We start from the raw sequence: 21,412 nt of genomic DNA, 5'->3' as shown, positions 1-21,412 counted from the left end.
TTTCAATGATTATGGGCTGCCCTCCAGTGACTCTCCCACGTGACCATTCTTCGAATGAGAAACTGTTGGAACACTTTGCACTTGTAGCATGCTTTAGAGCTAAATGGAATCACATCTTCAAATATAAATGTTTTGTAGGAATTAACATCAGAATGTCAGCTGAGTTGTGTTTCAGGAACTGTTTTGTCGTATGGCCTTGGACTCCAAGCTTAATGTTGTACTATACATGGTGAACCAAACAGAGACTGGAACACAGGTAAACATTCAGAAACAACTAACACTTGCACAATGGATAGAAATTGTACCAGGGCCTGAGAAATTGTTTCAACAGTACCATGCGCCGGCATTCATTAGTTTTGTTTAAGGTCTCCTACTAGCAATACCCAATCATAAGGTATTACATGCAGTGGAACTGCTCTCCTTATTTAGAACTGTACAGAATTTTCCTCTTCTCAATTTGATAGATACAATAAATGATCTAAAGTCGTTCAGCATGTTAACAATGATCTATAAAAGATCGAGCTTGTCAGCCTGGAAATGCAATCCAGCTAAGAGAAGGAAAACTCTGATTTCAAACCTCCGCTGCCTTGTGGCCGTACCCACTCAAGGGAAAGGCTTCGGGAGTAAACCCCGAGGACAAATCCGGAGCTGGAGTCCCTAAGGCAATTCGACGCTGCCTTCAACCTTGTTCTGGCAACTCCTGCGACGACACTGGTGCCAAGTTGTATCGGCCCTTGGACATCGGTGTTGTGGAGAGGGGAGACTTGCTGCATGGGCAACTGTGGGTCTTCCATACAATCTTGCCCAGGCCTGCGCCCTGGAGAGGACAAACAAGACTTTCCAACGCCGATCCATGGTCTCGTGAGACTAACGGATGCCACTGATAAAACAATAAAACTGGGCAAACTGGTGTGATTAATCATCATCATTCCATACGGAATATTTTGCTGTCCACAATGACATTTTCTTTATGCATAAAATTGATCTCTCTGGCAGATTTCTTGCCCTGGTTGTGCTGCAATTTCACCAGATTCTGACAGCGTCACATCTTGAAGGATGTCCTTCTTTGCTATGCTGAGTGCAGTAGGTATGGAAACCTTCCAGCACATATTGATGTGACTGAGCTGATGAACGTGATGTATAGCATCTGACGTTGTCTTGGTGTTGCAATTTGTGTCTACAATGCAAGTGAAACGGGTCCAGTGCAATTAGTGTCAGAGCATGATGTTTTGCATAAACACCGAATTCTTTACTTTGAAGAAACAATCACAAGATCAGCAGCACCCTTTTTAAAGGCACGGTGAGTGGTGTCACAACAAGAACCTCACACACAATGTCATCAAGCCCAAGGAATTAATTGCGGGCTTCAGGAAAGGGAAGGAGAAATCAGGAAGACACACAGCGGTCCTCTTTGAGAGGTCGGTGATGGAAAATGTGAGCAGCTTCAAACTCAGCATCTCAGAGGATCCCTCCTAGGCCCAACACATTGGTGCAATCACCAAGAAGCTCTACTTCGTTGGGAGCCTCAGGACACTCGGTATGTCACCAAAGATTTACAAATTTCTGTGGATGTATGGTGGAGAGCATTCTGACTGGCCGCATCACAGCCTGGTATGAAGCCTTCACTTCATAGGGTTGCAAGAGACTGCAGACGGTTATAGATTAATTCCACTCCATCAAGGGCACAACCCTCCCACCACCATTAAGGACATCTTCAACATGCAGTGCCCCAATGCAGAACCCATCATTAAGAACCATCACCATTGTGACCTGCCCTCACTACAATCATCAGGGAAGAGATACAAGAGCCTGAAGACCTACACTCAACAACTGAGGAACAGCTTCTTTCCCCCGAATGGTCCATGAACCCCATCTCTTATTCCTTTTTTTTTGCAGTATTTATTTACCTCAGTATTGTCTTTGCACTGTACTGCCACTATAAAGAAAAACATTACTTAATATAACAGTGATAATAAAATCCGATTCTCATTCACAATAGCACTAATTCCAACTTCACCAAACACAACTGTGTTCTGGCTAGCTTCTTAGCATCTGCCCTATGGCAAGGTATGATGTATAACACATAGAAATGGAAATGTAAAATCTTTGTCTCAGCTTTATCTATCAACTTGTTATGAACTATTTTTCCAGGAAAATAATTCAGCTGAGTGACATAGAGCCATGGAAATATGCTGGATTCCATTCCTGCCGAGAAATTTAATATCTTCACTGCTGGTGAAGATGTTCCATTGTTCATCTCTGACACCTTTGGCAGACTGTGTGAAGATACGGCATTGAAACCTTCACCTGAACTGCACAGACATCTATAGGAACTGCTTCCACCCATTTAGATTGTACATTTGCAATGGTCATCATCACTTTTCCACATAAAATGACCTGCAAATATTCCGCACTTACTTGACTGTGGTTTGTTTGAGCAGGGCAGACAGGAGTTACAGATGTATTCAAAGTTCAAAATACATTTATTATCAAAGTAGGTATACATTATACAACCTTGAGATTCATCTTCTAACAGGCAGATACAAAACAAAGAAACCCAAAAGAACCCTTAAAGACTGACCCCCCAATGTGCAGAGGCAAAAAAACAAAATATCATGCAAATAATTAACACATGCAAATAGCATTCTGAACTGAAGTCCACAGAGAAGTCTTGCAATGAATGCTCTTTACATTATTTATATTCTTTCAATGTCCTCCAACAGTTTGTCCATAAAATTCTTCTGGTAACTTACTTGATACAAGATACACTTGGATATCCTTCATTCAACTGCTTTAGAATAGATGCTTTTAGTTGTGATGGAATAAAACTGTATTCCCTCAAAAAAAAACACAAACCTTTCTGGATATTGATCTCTCTTGCAATACAGGCATGGTGTAAACCTTTTTCAATATTTTTTATTGATATTATATAAATTGCATAAATACAAACACAAAATTCATAAGGATACAAGTAAATAATACAAATTACATTAGATTTAAATCATAGTAATTTGATCACAGTATCCCATATTCCAAATCAATCATGTAGAAAAAAAGATTGAATTATGAAATGAAATAAAATAATTGTATTTTATTAAAAAAAATCTACCCCCACTACCAAAATGAGCTGGTTGGTTTAAAAAAAAAGAGAAAAATACCTTACCATATGATATTATAATAATAATGGCTCAAATCCATACTTTAATAACAGTTCAAAGATTGTGACAATAATTCAGAAAGGGTCCCCCATAACATTAGAAAATCATGTTTAGAATCAGAAATCGAACGACGAATCTTCTCTAGATCAAGCGACAACATAACATCACATGAGTGGGCAGGGCAGCCTCCTTCCACTTGATCAAGATCACCCTCCTGGCCATAAGTGTAAACCCTTTACCTATTTTCTTGCCATCCAGATTGTCAAAATAGTTGCATTCTGTCACCTCAAGGTAGAAAGTTGTTGGGTCACCACAACCGTACCGTACATGTGTTCCAACGGCGATGGAATCGCATCCACACTGGAACACAACCGTTTTCCACAAGATACGATGCTTGCTGCCTGACATCACTGAGCAAGCCAGCAGCCGCCATGCACAACCTCTGCTTAGTTCTTTCTTGCAATGCAGGTAATATAGGTGTTTGGTGGCCATTCTTAGGTACCAATGAGTCTTCCTGAATGACTACATAAATATCTTATGAACTGTGGAGATTTCAAAAGCACTTCTGAAGGTCTGAGGGCGATTATGATCAAATGCACTATTCTGGGGCTGAAGAAACATACTGCCCAATTTAAGGACAACACATTTTCTACCCTCAGAGAGATATTAATAAAACAACTGGAATTTGGTATCATTGAAATTATTTGTCAGTCTCTTTTACTGATACCTTTTTAAATTCCAATTTTATTTATTGTTTTGATCCAAATTCTCAAACTCTAATATTATTAGCTTTCCATTACCAGCAACAACTAAAGAGAGAATGGATTTATATTACAACTGCAAAATCCTGACAGGGATGCCTGAAAAGTTAAGTAAGTGGATCCTAAAAGTAGGGCTAAATTATGGAATTACAAAGAGGATATATTATTATTAATTAGGGCTTGGGAGATTTCCAAATTGCTCTATGGTGAGCCATCAGATCTTTATAAGCTCTGAGAAAAGGGGGTTAAATTGAGTAAAATACCATGAGACATCTGAAAAATTGGTAACAAAGAACATGCATATAAAAAGAACAAGAGAAATATATCAAATGACATCTTTCATCTTTCCTAATGTTTTCATACCATCTATACTATATGTCCTAAACCATTCCTCAGCCTCTTAAGTATTTATTTAACTGCTGCTCTGTTGTCATTGGTGTCATATTCAGCTTACCTGCTGAACAAGATTTCCAGTTCGGCGTATTATATTGTTCAAAGCATTGGATGCATCAAGTATGTTCCCAGTACTAGCTGTAATCCTCTCCTGCAGAGGAACAACAAATCAGAGGTATGTAAATGTACCACGATACCATAAAGTGAAAGTAAATAACTTCTGTTTCTCACAAACAAGAGAAAATCTGCAGATGCTGGAAATCCAAGCAACACACACAAAATGCTGGAGGAACTCAGCAGGTCAGGTAGCATCTATGGAAAAGTGTACAGTTGCCATTTTGGGCCGAGACCCTTCAGCAGGACTGTGTCTTATTTGGTTCTCACCATGTTTTGAATGCTTTAAGATTATGTGCAGCAATACCACCCTATTTCAGCACTACTATTTTGCCTCTTTTTTTTTAAAGTAGTAAATATTCATAGGAGTGCCTTTCTTCCACCTTCCTGGCAAAAAAACTATTAAAATACAATCTTTATATAAGAAACAATTTTCCCCATGCCATAGCTATATTGGGTCAATGGGAAACATCAGTGGGTAATAAAACTTAGATACAGTACTTTACACTTTGTACTATAAATAACATGTGTGGCCTTACACTGGCCCGAAACATTTCCATAGATGCCGCCTGACCTATTGAGTTCCTCCAGCATTTTGTGTGGATTTCTCTGGATTTGCAGTATCTGCAGAATCTCGTTTATGACTTGTTGCTCAACTGCAAACTCTCTTTCATATATACCTACCCTGAAGTTTAAATCTTCTCTTTGACAGGAGTTCAGCAAGACCCTCACCCTCTGCTCCCCTTGTGTAATCTCTACTGCCCTCCAATTCTTTAACCATGTGCTCACCCAGACTCACTTGTTTCCCTTCCCCCTCCTCGCCCCCTCCAACTCCTTAATCTGGCTTCTTCCCCTTTCCTTTCCTGTCTTGAGGAAGGACCTTGGTCCAAAACATCAACTCTTTATTCCTTTCCATAGATACTGCCTGACCTGCTGAGTTCCTCAAGCGTTTTGTGTGTGTTAACTCTGGATTTCTAGCATCTGTAGAATCTCACGTTTAGGGCTTGTCCAGCTTGCCATCCACTGCTGTGCTGATGGAATGCTGCGACTTTGGAGGTGTGCCACTATGAAAGATGTCAGTCAAGGTACTTTATGCTCAGTTTAAACGTATGGAATTAAGATAATGCAACTATGTTAGCAATGAGTATTAGGCTGCACAGCATACCTAAGTGATCTTGAGTATTCTACATTGTTGCCCAAGGTAACTTTGAAAATAAAACCTGGAGATATGCAGTACAGAATATATCAAACTACATTCAGGTCAGTGCTGTATAATCAGATTCTAAGTGAATTGACTATATAAAGGTAACAAAGTTAACACTTGACCATGCCAACTGACCGCCAAGAGTTTGGAGAGGTTGATTTCTGAGAAGAAAATACTTCTTGCTTTTTGCAGCGTCTCCTCTGGTAAGGCACACAGATGCTTGTGCAAACGGTTGAAGGCCTTCTTGTTCTTTACAGTTAGGAAACCGGAGTGGTGGGATATGTTGCAAACAGCCTCCTTTAAATTTTCCCTTAGACCAGCAAGGGATATCTACAAAAATCCAAACACCAGGTAGAGGGATTTAACTTTATTGTACAAGGAAGCCAAATGGTAACAAACCTTTATTCCAGTTTTCTTGCCTGTTTATAAATGACCATTTCCATTTTCATTTTCATGTAACGTTGCCTTAGCTTTAAAATCTATAATTGCTCAATTGATTAATTCTTACTCTCTCTAGGTTATCAATTGACAACCACTTATTAATACTTACTGTCCAAAAAACATCAAAAAGTGAATGTTAACTGATTGCCCAGTGGAAAACGTTTTTACTTTTGAATAACCAGATTGAACATACAGTTTAATCTAAGTGCAAACAGAAGATGTTTAATTCAGTCATATGGGATATCTTAATAATAGATCCACTACTCTTAATTGCACACCACAGAGTTTCCAAAAATGGTTGTCAAGCAAGATTCAGTTTGAAACAATAGCCCTTACTAAAATATTACAGAAAAGCGTAACAGAAAAATGGACTTAAGCCTCAAAGTTATGCTTGACACAATGGAATATAAAAGAGGCACTAGGTAACTCTTGTGTAAAAAAAAATTGCAAATTGAATTTACCATCTAGTATCATGTCACCACCTCACTCCCACGTATTCTTCCACAAAGATGAGCTCAAAAATTCTCGCAGTGGTTCACTGTAAAATGATTTCTCTGGGGAGTGTGTCAATCTTCCATCAAAGTAACTACAGAGATTAAAATTCCAGCAGAAATTCTGGACTCTAGATTCTTAACAACAATGCAGCTCAGGATACTTTAGTTAAGGACACTTTAGTTAAGAAATTGTTATTTCTTGCTAGATAAAGAACATCTGAATGTTACTCTAATCCGCAATGCTGAACTCAGTTGAGATCCCTATCTATTACTGTACATTTTACTTTTCATTAAATGGGGCTTAATGAGTAGCAGTCAAGAATCGGGACCTTGAATGAGGTGGTTCCTTCAAAGCATATGCCTTTCAAAGTTATCTTGCTGATCAAATAGAATTGGGGCCTTCTCACTCTCACAGTGGCGAATGGAAGCAACACCACAATTCTGCTCCATCCATCATAACAAGCCATATCCTCCAGTAGTTGATCAACTCAATGTCATCTTTCTGTAAGGATCACCACATCTTACTGTAGATTACCTGATCGAGATTTATCTTTGCCGTCATCAAGTCATTAACCACCTCTTTTGGAAGTGATGCATTGTTCGTGAGGAACTGGGACAAGGTTTGATTCTTCTCTAAATACTCCCCTAGTGGCACACCTAGGGAATCAAAGATCAATTAGTTCCTGATTATGAACGTTGACTAAAACTTGAAGTAATTTATTTTGTTATATTATTCTGGAGGTCCTGTTAATGTCACAATAGTCAATCTTATTGCTGCTAAGCCTACTGTACATAAAACAAATCTGAATCATGAAGCCTACAGAGAAATGAAAAGGGAATAATTAACTGTAAAGTTAGATAATACATTTTTTAAAAAATTATGCACATTAATGATTTTAGTATCACTCACATATCATGTTTGAGACTGTGAATTACTTTGTTGTACTACTGAACATTGTATCAGGTACTTTGTTGTCTGATATGATCCTTCTCTTGCCTTTAATATCTTTCCTATCTTTATTTAATTATGGATGAATACAGAGCTAATACCAAAGCTAGCCAAGATACTGATAACTAGCTAATTCTCAATTCAATTATACCTGATAACCTTACTACTGCAAATGACAAAACATTTTTGTACTTTGCCTGTGACCTTTTCTCTCTTGATTTTAAGTGCCAATATTCTATCCTAAACACACTTTCACCCTCCTGTCCAAAGACCTGAAATTTTCTATCCATCATTCTATCCAGCAATTTCACCCTCTTCAGCTATTTACTTCCTTCCACATATTTAGATTTTAAAAGCCATTTTGGTCTCAACCAAATACAGTGGGATCCGGTTAATTGGTATACATTGGGACCAATACATTTTGGTCCAAATAAGTGGCTAGTCCAATTAACTGAAGATTCATGGAAATAGTTAAAAGGTGTATTAAAAAAGACAAGCTACTATTTAACTGAGTAACAATTTATGTATTTAAATGAAATGCAGAACAGATTAGAACACTACCAATATCTCGACAGTACTATAAAACTATGTATTAGTTCCTAATAGTTATCGGAGGAATTCATTTGCCATGTCCTTTTGATTGACTGTAAACGAACAAGATCAGCACCGACACCTAGTCCAGATAATGGACTGCTTTCATACAATGCTATAGACGATTATGTCCTCCAAATCGGCTCATTCCTCGCTCTTGGGCTTCTTTAGTTGCTTTTACGCATTAGTAAAGCCTCCAAATGTTAATTTTACACCAATTTCTGGGCCAATTTCTACTTTGCTCCCAAACTCTGATCTAAAGCCAAGACCATGTAATTAAAGTTAGCATTGAGGTTATGCTTATTTCAAGCTATAGATAAGAAACTGGGTAAGTTGGGAAAGCCATTCAGGAGTCTGCAGCCACCGTGATTTTGTTTCATTTCATTAACACCTTTTATTGTAGCTCCACATGGAATTCTTGTAAAAAATTTAAGCCATTGGTAATTATTGAATGCAAAAACCAGTGAAACATGCTCAGATTTTTTTTTTTGGTTAAGATTCTTGCTGCTGCATTTTGAACAAGCTACAGCTGATTTGTATCTTTCTTAGGCAGTCCTGAAAGGAGTGCATTATAGTAGTCTGATCAGCTTAAACCAAAAGTGCTATCAATTGTTCTGCATCTTGAGATGTTATAAGAAATTGAACTCTTGCAGTGTTCCTTAAAAGAAAGTGTGCTTGCTTTGTGGAAATCATAACCCATGTCACCACAACACTGATCAAATATGAAGAAAACCCATGGTCAATGAACATTCACAGACTGCCAAAAAGGCAGTCCATTATCCATAATTGTGACCAGTTGATGAATCTACCAAATGAATGTTGTAGGACTTTTAAGGACCAAATGTAATTATCTAGGGGAGATGAAGATGACAGACTCTGACATTCTCACATTTCATGAAATCTACTTGAGAGATAACAAGTGCAGCCGGATAACATAAATGGCTACAACTTGCCATAATCATTTAAAAGAAAATTCTAATGTTTGGCATTATGGAGAAGTTCAAATAGCAAAAGTGTTCTCTTGACTTGGGACAGAAGGCAAAAGCTAAACAGTAGGCTTGTTCAGAAATGGAAATTGTTAAATCATTTATAGAAGCATCTCAGCTTTATAAGATTGCTAGACTTTATCTATCTGGCTACTTGCCTTAAAAGGGACCTTTGATATCATTGGCTGGAGGCCTTTTGGTGCTTTGTTTCTGTTTTGATGACATCATTTGCAGATTGACATGCAGTAAAGTGGGCCACAAGCAGGACATAGTTTTGGAGAGTTACTGCATTTTCTCTTTTGTTTTTTTTTTACATGCCTACCTCTGTCTCTATGAAGTTAGGAAAATTGCAAGGTGAGGGAGGATGGTTTCTTTATGATTGCTAATATAACCTTTAACTTTTGTCTCACCATTTCAGGTTGTTTTAAAATAATTTATGATGGCCGAGCCCCATTATTCTTGTTTGCCTCCAATTCTGTGCTGTGTCATTGAAAGTAAAGAACCAAGTCTACAAGCTCCAATGGAACAAATCCCAAGTTTGAAATGGGAAGGTGTGGAAAAATATCAATTATTTGTTTGGTTTGTAATTTTATCAGCTCCTTACATCTACTACCACAGCTACCTTGCAAGGATCTCAAACACCTTGCAAAGCTCTGCCAATTCAAGCCGAGAGGCCAATATATTGATTAAACATGTCAGTGTCACTTCAGAAATTTGGGAAGCTTAATTTGATGACATCACGAAAATGGCCCTCAGCATCAATCAACCATCAACTTAAAGACAAACAAGAGAAAATCTGGAGATGCTGGAAATCCAAGCAACACACACACACACACACACACACACACAAAATGCTGGAGGAACTCAGCAGGCCAGGCATCATCAAAAAGAGAAAAGAGTACAGTCAACGTTTCAGACCGAGAACTTTCATCAGGACTGGAACAAGATGATGAGGAGTCAGAGTAAGAAGGTGGGGGGAGGGGAGGAAGAACCACAAGATGAAAGGTGGAACCGGGAGGGAAAGGGGTGAAATAAAGAGCTGGGAAGTTGATTAGTGAAAGAGATACAGGGATGGAAAAGGGGGGAAATCTAATAGGGTGCGACAGAAGGCCACAGAAGATAAAAGGGGGTGGAGCACCGGAGGGAGGCGATAAGCAGGTAAGGAAACAAGATGAGAGAGGGAAATGGGAACGGAGAACGGTGAAGGGTTGGGGGGGGGGAGCTTTAGTGGAAGTTCGAGAAATCGATGTTCATGCTATCAGGTTGGTTCTAGATGTGGCCTCCTGAATATCGGGGAGACCTGACGCAGATTGGGAGACTGCTTTGCCGAGCACCTGTGCTCCATCCGCCAAAAAACGTGGGATCTCCCTTGCTACCCGTTATACTTCCACTTCCCATTCTGACAGATCAGTCCATGGCCTTCACTACTGTCGCAATAAGGCCACACTCGGGTTGGAGGAGCAACACCTTATATTCCGTCTGGGTAGCCTCCAACCTGATAGCAGTTGAACACTGATTTCTCGATCTTCCAGCAATGTCCTCCCTTCTCCTTCACCGTTCTCCATTCCCATTCCCCTCTCTCACCACATCTCCTTATCTGCCTATCACCTCTCTGGTGTTCCTCCCCCTTTTCTTTCTTCCATGGCCTCTTGTTCTTTCCTCTTCTCCAACCCTGTATTTCTTTCAATAATCAACTTCCCAGCTCTTTACTTCACCACTCCCCACTCCCAGTTTCACCCATCACCTCGCGTTTCTCCCTCCCCCACTCCCTACTTTCTTACTCTGACTCTCATTCTTTTTACACAGCCTGATGAAAGGTCCTGGCCCAACATATCTTTTCCATGGATGGTGCCTGGTCTGCTGAGTTCCCCCAGCATTTTGTGTGTGTTGATGAACAAAGATTTGTCCTGTGGATGCAACTAATCCTGGCAAAGTAGTATTTATTGGCGCATCCATGAAAGCAATAGACAGTCCTCTCTTTGAACTATTGATACTCCAACAAAAGAGAGACTTGCAGGACAGTGACCTATCAAGAACGACTATATCCTTATTGAGATGGACCATAAAACTAGGAAAGAGAATTTGAAGGAAATGGCAGTGCCATAGCAGCGATGTTTTTCCTTTTATCAGCATTAACTGATTATGATGGAGAACAGTATTGTTACATCCCTTAGCTAGTGGGAAATGAGTCCAGAGGCAGAAACATTACTTAGCAGATTATTCCCTTTCACACATTGCTGAGCCTGAATATTCCAGTGGGTGTTTACGCCTAGACAAGTGCAGAATCTGCCACTGCATCTCTGATCAGCTTTGCTGAGGATCTCAATGTTTTGCAGAGTTCATGGCAATTTGGCTGTTGTGAACTACCAAGTTACAGTATTAGTTGCAATCAAACTGTTGATCCTTTCGGTGAATCTTAGCCACTCCCTATCAGCGAGGTCTTACCCACTTCCTATCATGTCCCAGCTGCTCCCACCCCGCCCGCCCCCACCCTCCCCTCCCAAGCAAGCAAAGGTTGAGCAATGCAAGTGGTCAGTGCAACACACACAAAATGATGGAGGAACTCAGCAGGCCAGGCAGCATCCATGGAAAAAAGTACAGTCAACATTTCAGGCTGAAACCCTTTGGCAGAACTGGAGAAAAAAAGCTGAGGAGTAGATTTAAAAGGTCGGGGGGAGAAGGGGAGAGAGAACCACCAGTTGATAGGTGAAACCTGGAGGGGGAGAGATGAAGTCAAGAGCTGGAAAGTTGATTGGTGAGATGACGTGCGAGAGGGAAAAGAAAAAGGGAAATGGAAAGGTGGGGTGGGGGGCACCACTAGAAGTTTGAGAAGTCAACGTTCATGCCATCAAGTTGGAGGCAACCCAAATGGAATATAAGGTGTTATTCCTCCAACCTAAGTGAGGCCTTATCGCGACAGTGGAGGAGGCCATGGATGGACATATTGGAATAGGGACAGAAAGTGGAACTAAATTGGGTGACCACTGGGAGATCCCACTTGTTCTGGCAGACGGAGCGTAGATGCTCAATGAAGTGATCTCCCAATCTACAATGGGTCTCACTGATATACAGAAACCACACTGGAAGCACTGAACACAGTAAATGACCCAACAGACTCAGAGGTGAAGAGAGTCACCTGGAAGGACTATTTAGGACCCTGGATAGTAGTGAGGAAGGTGGTGTAGGGCAGGTTTAGCACTTGTTCCGCTTGCAAGGATAAGTGCCAGGAGGGAGATCAGTGAGGAGGGAGTCACATAGGGAGCAATCCCTGCGGAAAGAAGATAGTGGGGGGTGGGAGGGAAAGATGTGCTTGGTAGTAGGATCCTGTTGGAGGTGGTGGAAGTTTCGGAGAATTATGTGCTGGATGCAGAGGCTGCTGGGGTGGTAGGTGAGGACAAGAGGAACCCTATCCCTGGTAGGGAGACAGGAGGATGGGGTAAGAGCAGATGTGTGTGAAATGGAAGAGATGCAGTTGAAAGCAGCGTTGATGGTGGAAGAAGGACGCCCCTTTCTTTGACAAAGGAAGACATTTCCTTCATTCTAGAAATGAAGAGCCTCATCCTGAGAGAAGGGGATGACATTTTTAGAAGTAGTAGGGTGGGTCGAGGTGTAGTCTAGGTAGCTGTGAGGGTTTGTGGGTTTGTAATAGACATCAGTGGATAAGTTGTCACCAGAGATAGAAACAATGAGATCGAGAAAGGGAAGCGAGGTGTTGGAAATGGACCAGGTGAATTTGTGGGCAGGGTGGACGTTGGAGGCAAAGTGGATTAAGTCGACGAGTTCAGCACAGGTGCAGGAAGCAACACCAATGTAGCGTAGGAAAAGTGTGGATCGGTCACCAGTGTGGGCTTGGAACACAAGACTGTTCCACATAGCCAACAAACAGGCTACAGGCTACGCATGAGACCTATGTGAGTGCCCGTGACTACCCCTTTTGCGGTTGGTGGTGGGGCCTCCTTTTCTGGAACACACATTACCTCGTACAATTGTTAACCATTATTTATAATCCAAAGAATGTATGTTGTTTACTGTCTGCCACAGGAAATTAGTTCTTCATTATTGGCGCTACTGTGAACAGATTCTGAGTAAATAATCCCTTTTCTAACCTCATGACACAGGAAAGACATTGCTAAAAATAGGCAAGGAGTTTTGAAATGAGGACAATTCTCCAAGGAAAACCTGCAGTAATGTCCTGAGATTATATTAACCAGCGAACTTCCCCCGCAACTGCCCAACACGGTTGGGTTGAACATTTCCCACATCATTTGGCTCCAGTTCACTGCTGTTAAAGAGGTGGGAAATGAGAGAGGAGAGTTTTTTTAAAAAATCAAGACCAAGGCCAATAAGGAGTAGAGATTAAGATCGAATATTCAAGTTTTGATGTTTGTAATATTGAATTGTCATGAACAATGAAAATCTCAATGACACTTAATCATTAACAACTGCTTAAAGTAGCTGGAAGTAGAGAAAAAGATAGTTATTTAAAACAAATTACATCTTGGTTTCTAATTTACAGTCTGGAAATTTCCAGACAACCAACTGAACAAAAACAGTTTGATCAACAGAATGATTCAATCCTTATCTACACACTCAGAAAATTGTATTTAAATTCCATTATCACGTAATAAAACTCAGTCTACTTCTGTTATTTCAGATATGTGTAGAACTTTGCTTCAAAGACATCCAAATTAAATAACAGTTCAAGACAGATTTTTGTTGTTGCAGGTTTTCATTCCAAGTCAAATAGCCTTAATGACCTAACTGAGTTACGAGGAATAGATGGATTTCTATAGTCACAGCAGCTCAGCAAGGGGAATGGAGAAATGTACCCATTTAGGTTTGATTTCAGCATTCATAATTGAGCTCAAGGTACCACTGGGTACACGACACATGTCACACTGTTTATTTCCCACCCTCTATTTAGCATCTTGTATCTTATAAGTACACTCCCTGCACTTGACCCTAGTCAGTATAGCCAGAATCTTCTCAGAGTTCCCACGTAACTGCCCATTACTATGGAGTTCACGTGGACTGTACCAGCTGTGGTTCCCCTTGCACTTCAAAGCCAGCCAATCTCCATTCACTTTCCAGGTTTACGCAAGGAGATATGTCATGTCCTTGCACGTGCACCCTGCGGGTGACAAGCATCATTGGATTCTGGAATTATAGATACTGAAAAATGAATGTTATAATAGTTAATATTACCTCAACAATCATCTGGAGACACTGATGTTGCAAGAACGCAACAAACAGGGAGAGCTGTCAGAGAAACAGACAAGTAATAGTCTGACATAACTATGTTTTCAGAAAAGTACCAGAAACCAGCATGGCAGACTTCTCCACTCCCTCACCTGTAAGGCAGAGACATCCCCACTTAGGAGTTAGCAGAATAATGTTAATACAGGCAAGATGGAGTGAACCTAGGGGTACTCAATGTCAACTCAAAACCCCATGAAGTTATGTCCATCATGTTAAATATGGACAAGAAAACCCCTAATTATCATATACCATTCTCTCTCATCTAATGAATTTTCCTTCCTCCTCATCGAACAACAGCTGGAAGATGCATTGAGAGTAACGTGGTCAGAAAATAGCTGCTGAGTAGGTGTCTTCAATGGCCATTACCAAGACTGGATTAAAAACATCATCATTAACAATACAGGCCAAGTCCTGAAGGACACGACTGCCAAACTGGGACATCAGGTGGAGAATAAACCACCATAAAGTATAAACCTTCTCCATCTCATCCTCACCAATCGATCTGATGCAAGTGTATCTGACCACCACAGCAATCATGGAAGTGACCATTGCAAAGCCCCACCTTCATACTGAGGGCACCCTCCAGGTCATACAGCGCTATTATTCTGCCAGATGGGATAAATCTAAAATTAACCCTGCATACATTAAGTGTAATGCTATCTCTACTATCATGATCTGACCCAGCCCTGATTTAATAAATGCTGAAGGGGATATTGAGAGCAGCAGCAGGTAGATCTAAATTAAAATGTGCCAACATGACAGAGCCGCGAGATAAAATAATGTGCATGTTATCCAGCAAAAGGAACAAACCAGAGACAGAGCTAAAAATGCCACAACCAAAGGACCAGGTCAGCATTCACTAGTACAGCAACGTCTCATCATCAAATGATGGTGGACAACTCAAATAAATTGGTAAATTGGTTTATTATGGTCACATGCACTGAGGTACAGTGGGGAAAAAAAAACTAACAGTTAGTTTGGCAAGCCATCCCATACAGATGATTTCATTACAACGCTACACTGAGGTCGTGCAAGGGAAAACAGTAAAAGAATGCAGAATAAAGGGTTACAGTTACAGAAAATGTTTGGTGCAGGCAGACAATAAGGCTGATGGTCAATACACAGCAGATTGTGAGGTCAAAGTCCATCCCACCATACTACAGGATCAATTAACAGTCTTATAACAGTGAGACAGAAGCTGCCCTTGAGCCCTTCCTGCAGGTGCTTTCAGACTTTTGTATCTTCTACCTGATGGCAGGGGAGAGGAGAGGGAATGTACAGGGTGGGTGAGGTCTTTGATAATGCTGACTACATTTCCATGGCAGCAAGAAATGCAGATGCAGTCTACAGAGAGAAGACCGTTTTCATCTCATGTTCCACAGCTCTAAGCTTTCATGCAGTCTCGGGCAGAGCAGTTGACATAGGAAACCATGATGCATCTAGACAGATGCACCATAGAAAGCATCCTATAAAAATTGGTTGGGTCTAAGGGGACATGAGAAAATTTCTTTAGTCTTCTGAGAAAGTAGAGGTGCTGGTGTGATTTCTTAGCCATGGGTTGAGCAGGTCATGGTGATGTTCACTCTGAGCAGTCTGAGTTTGCAGGTGAGAACCCAAGAGGAGGCTGAATTTGTAACCATGTTTACTTTGATCTGCCAAGCCTTCAACCAATTCTGTTCATTCACATGATAAGGAAAGAATCAGAGGACTGGATAGTCCATGAGGACTGGACAGCATGGTCCATGGGACAGACAACATCTCAGGAATGGCCTGAATACCTGAACTCCTGTCACATCTCTAGTCAAGTTATTCCAGTAGTTACAACACCAGCATCTACTCAATGATAATGGAAAATTGCTGAGGTGCATCCTGGTCTTGTAAAGCAGACCTTGTTCAAGCCTGCTAGTTATCACTATTCTCAATTATCAGCAAGGTGATGGAGGGCACTATTGATAGGGCTTTCAGGTTTCACTTACTTACCAATAATCTGCTTACTGATGTTTGGTTTGGGCTTCATCGGATAGTTGGCTTAAGTATTACTGAAGGCTTAATCCAAACATCAGCTAATGTTATGATTTACCATGATGCAGTTAGTTCACACAAAGGCAGCATTGACAGTGTGGGATCAAGGAGCCAAAGGGGAAAGCATTCTGCTGAGTGGAGCCGTATCTCTCAAAAAGGAGGATTGTCCTAGTCATTGGAGGTCAGTTAATTCAACCCCAGAACATCATTCTGGGACAGGGTCCCCAAACTTCTTTATGCTATGGACCCCGTACCATTAACTGAAGGGTCCATGGACTCCAGGTTGGGAACCCCTGGCTCTAGGAGATCCTTGGGATAGTTTCCAAAGCCCAACAATCTTCAGCTACTTCATAATACTAGAAGTGGAAATATTTGCTGATAATTATATAACACCCAAGTACATTTGCAAGTCTTTTCAAAATGAAGTAATCCATTCTCACATGGAACAAAACCTGGAGAATATTTTAGAATGGGCCGATAAATGACAAGGAAACATGTATCAGGCAACGATCATCTTGTACAAAAACATCTAAATACCCATCGTTTATATTCAATGGCACCACAGTCATCAAGACCCCATCATCATTATATTGAAGATTACCTCTCACCAAAAACTGAACTGGACCAGCTACGTAAATAGTATGGCAATGAGAGGTGGGATTTCCTAACATACCAAAGGCTTTCCGCAACTTTATGATAGACCACTCTCCACTATTTGGATGAAAACTCAATACACCGAAACTCAAGAAGCTGGACATTACCTAGAACAAAGCAATCTGCTTGAACTAGCACTCCATTCACCACCCTAAACTTTCATTCCTTCCATTTTGGATCTACCATGTGTCATGTACAAATGATCTGCAGTTATCTGATTTGGCTACTACAAAAAAAAAACACCTCCCAGGAATTAACAAAACAGCAGCTTCATGGGAATAAAACTAACTGCAGTTTTTCATCCAAATCACAGACAGCATCACAGGTTTGCAGCAACTGGAGTTGCTCAAGTGTCTTTTCATATCTTAAATCTTCAAGATATTCCCATAAATTGATGTTACAATTTTTCTCAAAGACACTTTGGGACCTCCCTTGCTATGGAGGAGCTTGGAGTAAGGTTCTTATTTCAGAATCCTGGGTGCGGGGATCTGTCTGTCCAATAAAGTTGGCTGTGCTCGATGAGGGTGGAGGGTGGGAGAGAGGAGTGGGGCTTGTTTTGCTGTTGTTGCTCTGTTTGTGCTCTGTGGAGCACTGCGGACATGCTATGTTGGTACTGGAATGTGTGGTGATATTTGCAGGAAACCCCCAGCACATCATTAGGTTGTGTTGGTTGTCATACGTTTCGATGTACATGTGATAAAAGAATCAATCTGGTTTGGAACATGACCCTAACATTGACTTGTCTATATTGTCAATGCTTAGAGCATTTTGTGGCAGTAACTGGGTGAAATTTCTCCATTGACTTATGGTATAGATTAAAGGTTTTCCACATCTCTGAAGCCTCCGGGAGAGTGGGGATTACAAATGGTTGGCACATTTTGAACTTGATGCTGTGTTTGATATCTTAATTTTTTTCTCCCACAGGAAAAAATACAGAAATATTGGAAGAACTCAACCTATCAATTGGCATCTGTGGGAAAAGGAACAAGTTCACAATTCAGGTCAAAGGCTCTTGATCAAGAGAGAAAATGAGTTCTCTGTTACTTATTTAGAAAGCTAAGTAGCAGAGAAGATGGAGGAGGCAATGGGTGGAACAAAAGGAATGTTAGCAATAGGGCGAAATGATGTAGCCCTTGAACTTTAAAACTTCTTTGTCTGTGCAATGTCTTATAATGTTGTGGGATCTGAGAGAAGAACAATCTGGAAAATAACCCAATCACCCAGTTTGCAGTGCAGTGGAGATCACATGGTGAGCATCAAATGCAGTAGACTGGATTGGGAGAAAGGGCAAGTGAGTCACTGCTTTATCTGGGTCCCTGAATGGTGGGAAGGGAAAAGAACTGACTGTTTTTTCATCTCCTCTGGTTGTTCAGGTCACTGCTTTATCTGGGTCCCTGAATGGTGGGAAGGGAAAAGAACTGACTGTTTTTTCATCTCCTCTGGTTGTTCAGGTCACTGCTTTATCTGGGTCCCTGAATGGTGGGAAGGGAAAAGAACTGACTGTTTTTTCATCTCCTCTGGTTGTTCAGAAACGTGCTATAGGAGGGGAAGTGATGGTAGCAGTGGGGGGAGGGGGGGAGAAAGAGAGAGGTTAGAGGGGATAGATGAGTAGACCAGGGAAACATGAAGTAAGCAGTCCCTGTGAAATGCAGAAAAGGAGAGGGGAAGATATGATTGGTGGGGGCAGGGGGTGCTCTGCTGGAGCTGATGAGAATTGTGACAGAGAATCTTCTCCACAGTAACAGGCTGTACTGGCACACTGGAAGCAGCAATGACTTTTGTCAACAAGGTTTGTTTTTGCAGAGAGGTGGCTCCCAGAATATGGAAAACAATCCATAGTTTCGAGGGTTTTGATCATCAGGCTGGGTAGTGGGAATGGGAGTGGGACAGAAAATGGTGCTTAGTCGCAAGAACAAATAAGAAGACCTTTGCCTTCCCATGTGCTTCGGTGCACAAGCAACAGATCAGGTCAAACTTTTGGAGTACTACCATGTATTGCTGTGAATGATGGTCAAAAATTAAATACCTAACAGTAGGAGGCGGCTCCAAGAATAATCCCACCCTTAATCACGGCAGTGCCACACTACTGCTAGAAGTTAAAATATTTGCAACCATATTTAGGTAGAAGTGCCCAAGAGCTGATTCATCTTTGCATCCACATGAAATTCTCTCTATCACAGAGGTCAGTCTTCAGCCATTTCAGTTCCTTCCATGTAATATGAAGAAATGGCTGAGAGCTCTGGATACAGTAAGGTAGGTGGTAGCATCCCATCTGCAATACTGTAGTCCTGCACTCCAGAACTACTGGAACAGCTTGGCTAGAGGTGCATATAAAGTTACATTGTCACCAATTAGTGAATAATGTAGAAAGTTGCCCAGATATGGCCATTTATTGTCCAATCTATCTACTCTCAACGATCAAAGTGATGGATGGTACCTACAGTGTTGTCAAACAGTATTCAGCAATAATCTGCTTATCACTGCCCTGTTGGGAACTTGCCAGGCCCACTCAAATCTCAGAGCCTCAACCAAATATTGAAAGGCTGAATTCCATACATGAGATCTATACGACTGCATTTAATATCAAGGCATTACTGGACTGACCATGAACTCAAGGAGCCCTGATAAAACTGACATACATGGATAGCAAAAAGGAAAGTACTCCAATGGCTAGTCATACCTTACACAATGGAAGGCTTTTGTGGTCATTTGAGGACAATCATTCTAGCCCACACACATTAATGTAGGAGCTCCTTAGAGTAGTGCCCTGGTCACCATAATCTTTATCTGCTTCAATGACCTTCCTTGCACCAAGGTCAGAAGGAAGTCCATTTAGTAATGATTGCACAAAGTTGAATTCTACTCAAAGCTGATGCAGCACTTTCTTGTCTGCACCAAGACCTTAACAACATTCAGGTGTAAGCTTACAAGCGGCAGCTATTTATGCCACAGAAATGTCAGGCAATGTCTATTTGCAACAAGACAACTTCGCCATGACATTACCATGACTGTATCCCCGCCATCATCATCAATATCTCCTCCTCATTGATAATCAACACAGGCACACCTCAAAGATGCATGCTTAGTCCTCTGCTCTTGCTTCTCTACACTCAATACCATGTAGCTAGGCACAGCTCAAATCCCATCAATATATTTGCCGATGACACCACTGCTGTTGGCAGAATTTCAGATGGTGCCCAAAGGATACAGGGGCGACATGTATTGGCTGGTTAAGTGATGTTGCTACAACAACCTTGCACTCAACATCTGCAAGACAAAGAAATTGATTATGGACTTCAGGAAGGAGAAGTTGTAAGAACACACCAGTCCTCATTGAAGAGCCAACAGTGGAAAGTGTGAGCAACTTCAAATTCTGTGATGTCAACACCTTGGAGCAGGGGCTTCCAATCTCTTTTTATGCCATGGACCAATACAATTAACCAAGGAGTCCACTGATCCCAGGTAGGAAACTCTGGTCTTAGAAGATCTACCCTCAGCTCAACAATGCAAATCATGAAGACGACATGCTAGCAGTTATACTTCATTAGGAGTTTGAAAAGATTTAGTATGTCACCAAAGATGAACAAATTTCTGCAGATGTACAGTATAGAGCATTCTGACTGGTTTCACCACATGCTATGGGGGCTCGAATGGACAGGATCAAAAGAGACTGCAAAGGTTTGTAGGCTCAGTCATCTTCATCATGGACATAATCCTTCCCCCATCATCGACATCTTCCAAAGACCATAAGACCATAAAATATGGGAGCAGAATTAGGCAATTTAGCCTATTAAGTCTGCTCCACTATTCCACCATGGTTGATGTATTATCCCTCTCAACCTCATTCGCCTGTCTTCACCCCATAACATTTGACACCCTTACTAATCAAGAATCTATCAACCTCTTCTTTAAATATACTTAATGACTTGGCTTCCACAGCCATCTGTGGCAATAATCTCTCTGCAATTGGACCTTGGACTTTCTGACTAACAGACCCCAATCAGTTAAGTTAGACCACCTCACCTCCTTCACTCTCACCCTGAACACCGGCATGCCTCAAGGCTGTGTGCTGAGCCCACTTCTGTACTCCCTTTTCACCTATGACTGTGTTCCTGTACATGGTTATAACTCCATAATCAAGTTCGCAGACGACACCACGGTGGTCGGCCTGATCAGAGGGGATGACGAGACGGCCTACAGGGACGAGGTCCAGCACCTGGCCACGTGGTGTGCTGATAACACCCAGAAGACCAAGGAGATCATTGTGGACTTCAGGCATGCTAGGAGCCACACTCACGTCCCCATCTACATCAACGGAGCTGTAGTGGAGCGTGTATCAAGCTTCAAATTCTTTGGTGTCCACATTTCCGAGGATCTCACCTGGTC

General features: G+C 41.3%; 1 protein-coding gene across 2 annotated transcripts in view; it reads right to left on the bottom strand.

Moving 5' to 3' along the window:
• LOC134337480 (phospholipid-transporting ATPase ABCA1-like) overlaps positions 1 to 21,412 on the bottom strand; it is a 214,183-nt gene that overhangs the window by 130,326 nt on the left and 62,445 nt on the right. For both annotated transcript variants that reach the window (XM_063032530.1, XM_063032531.1), the window contains exons 6-8: positions 7,101 to 7,222; positions 5,766 to 5,960; positions 4,374 to 4,463 (exon numbers count right to left, since the gene is read on the bottom strand). In XM_063032530.1, the coding sequence (XP_062888600.1) occupies positions 4,374 to 4,463; positions 5,766 to 5,960; positions 7,101 to 7,222 (407 nt within the window). The remainder of the gene's footprint in view (positions 1 to 4,373; positions 4,464 to 5,765; positions 5,961 to 7,100; positions 7,223 to 21,412) is intronic.

The sequence above is a fragment of the Mobula hypostoma genome, chromosome 24 (genome assembly GCF_963921235.1).
Source record: "Mobula hypostoma chromosome 24, sMobHyp1.1, whole genome shotgun sequence".
NCBI classification, from domain to species: Eukaryota; Metazoa; Chordata; class Chondrichthyes; order Myliobatiformes; family Myliobatidae; genus Mobula; species Mobula hypostoma.
Note: the sequence above shows the minus strand (reverse complement) of the source record. Positions and strands in the feature narration are given on the sequence as shown.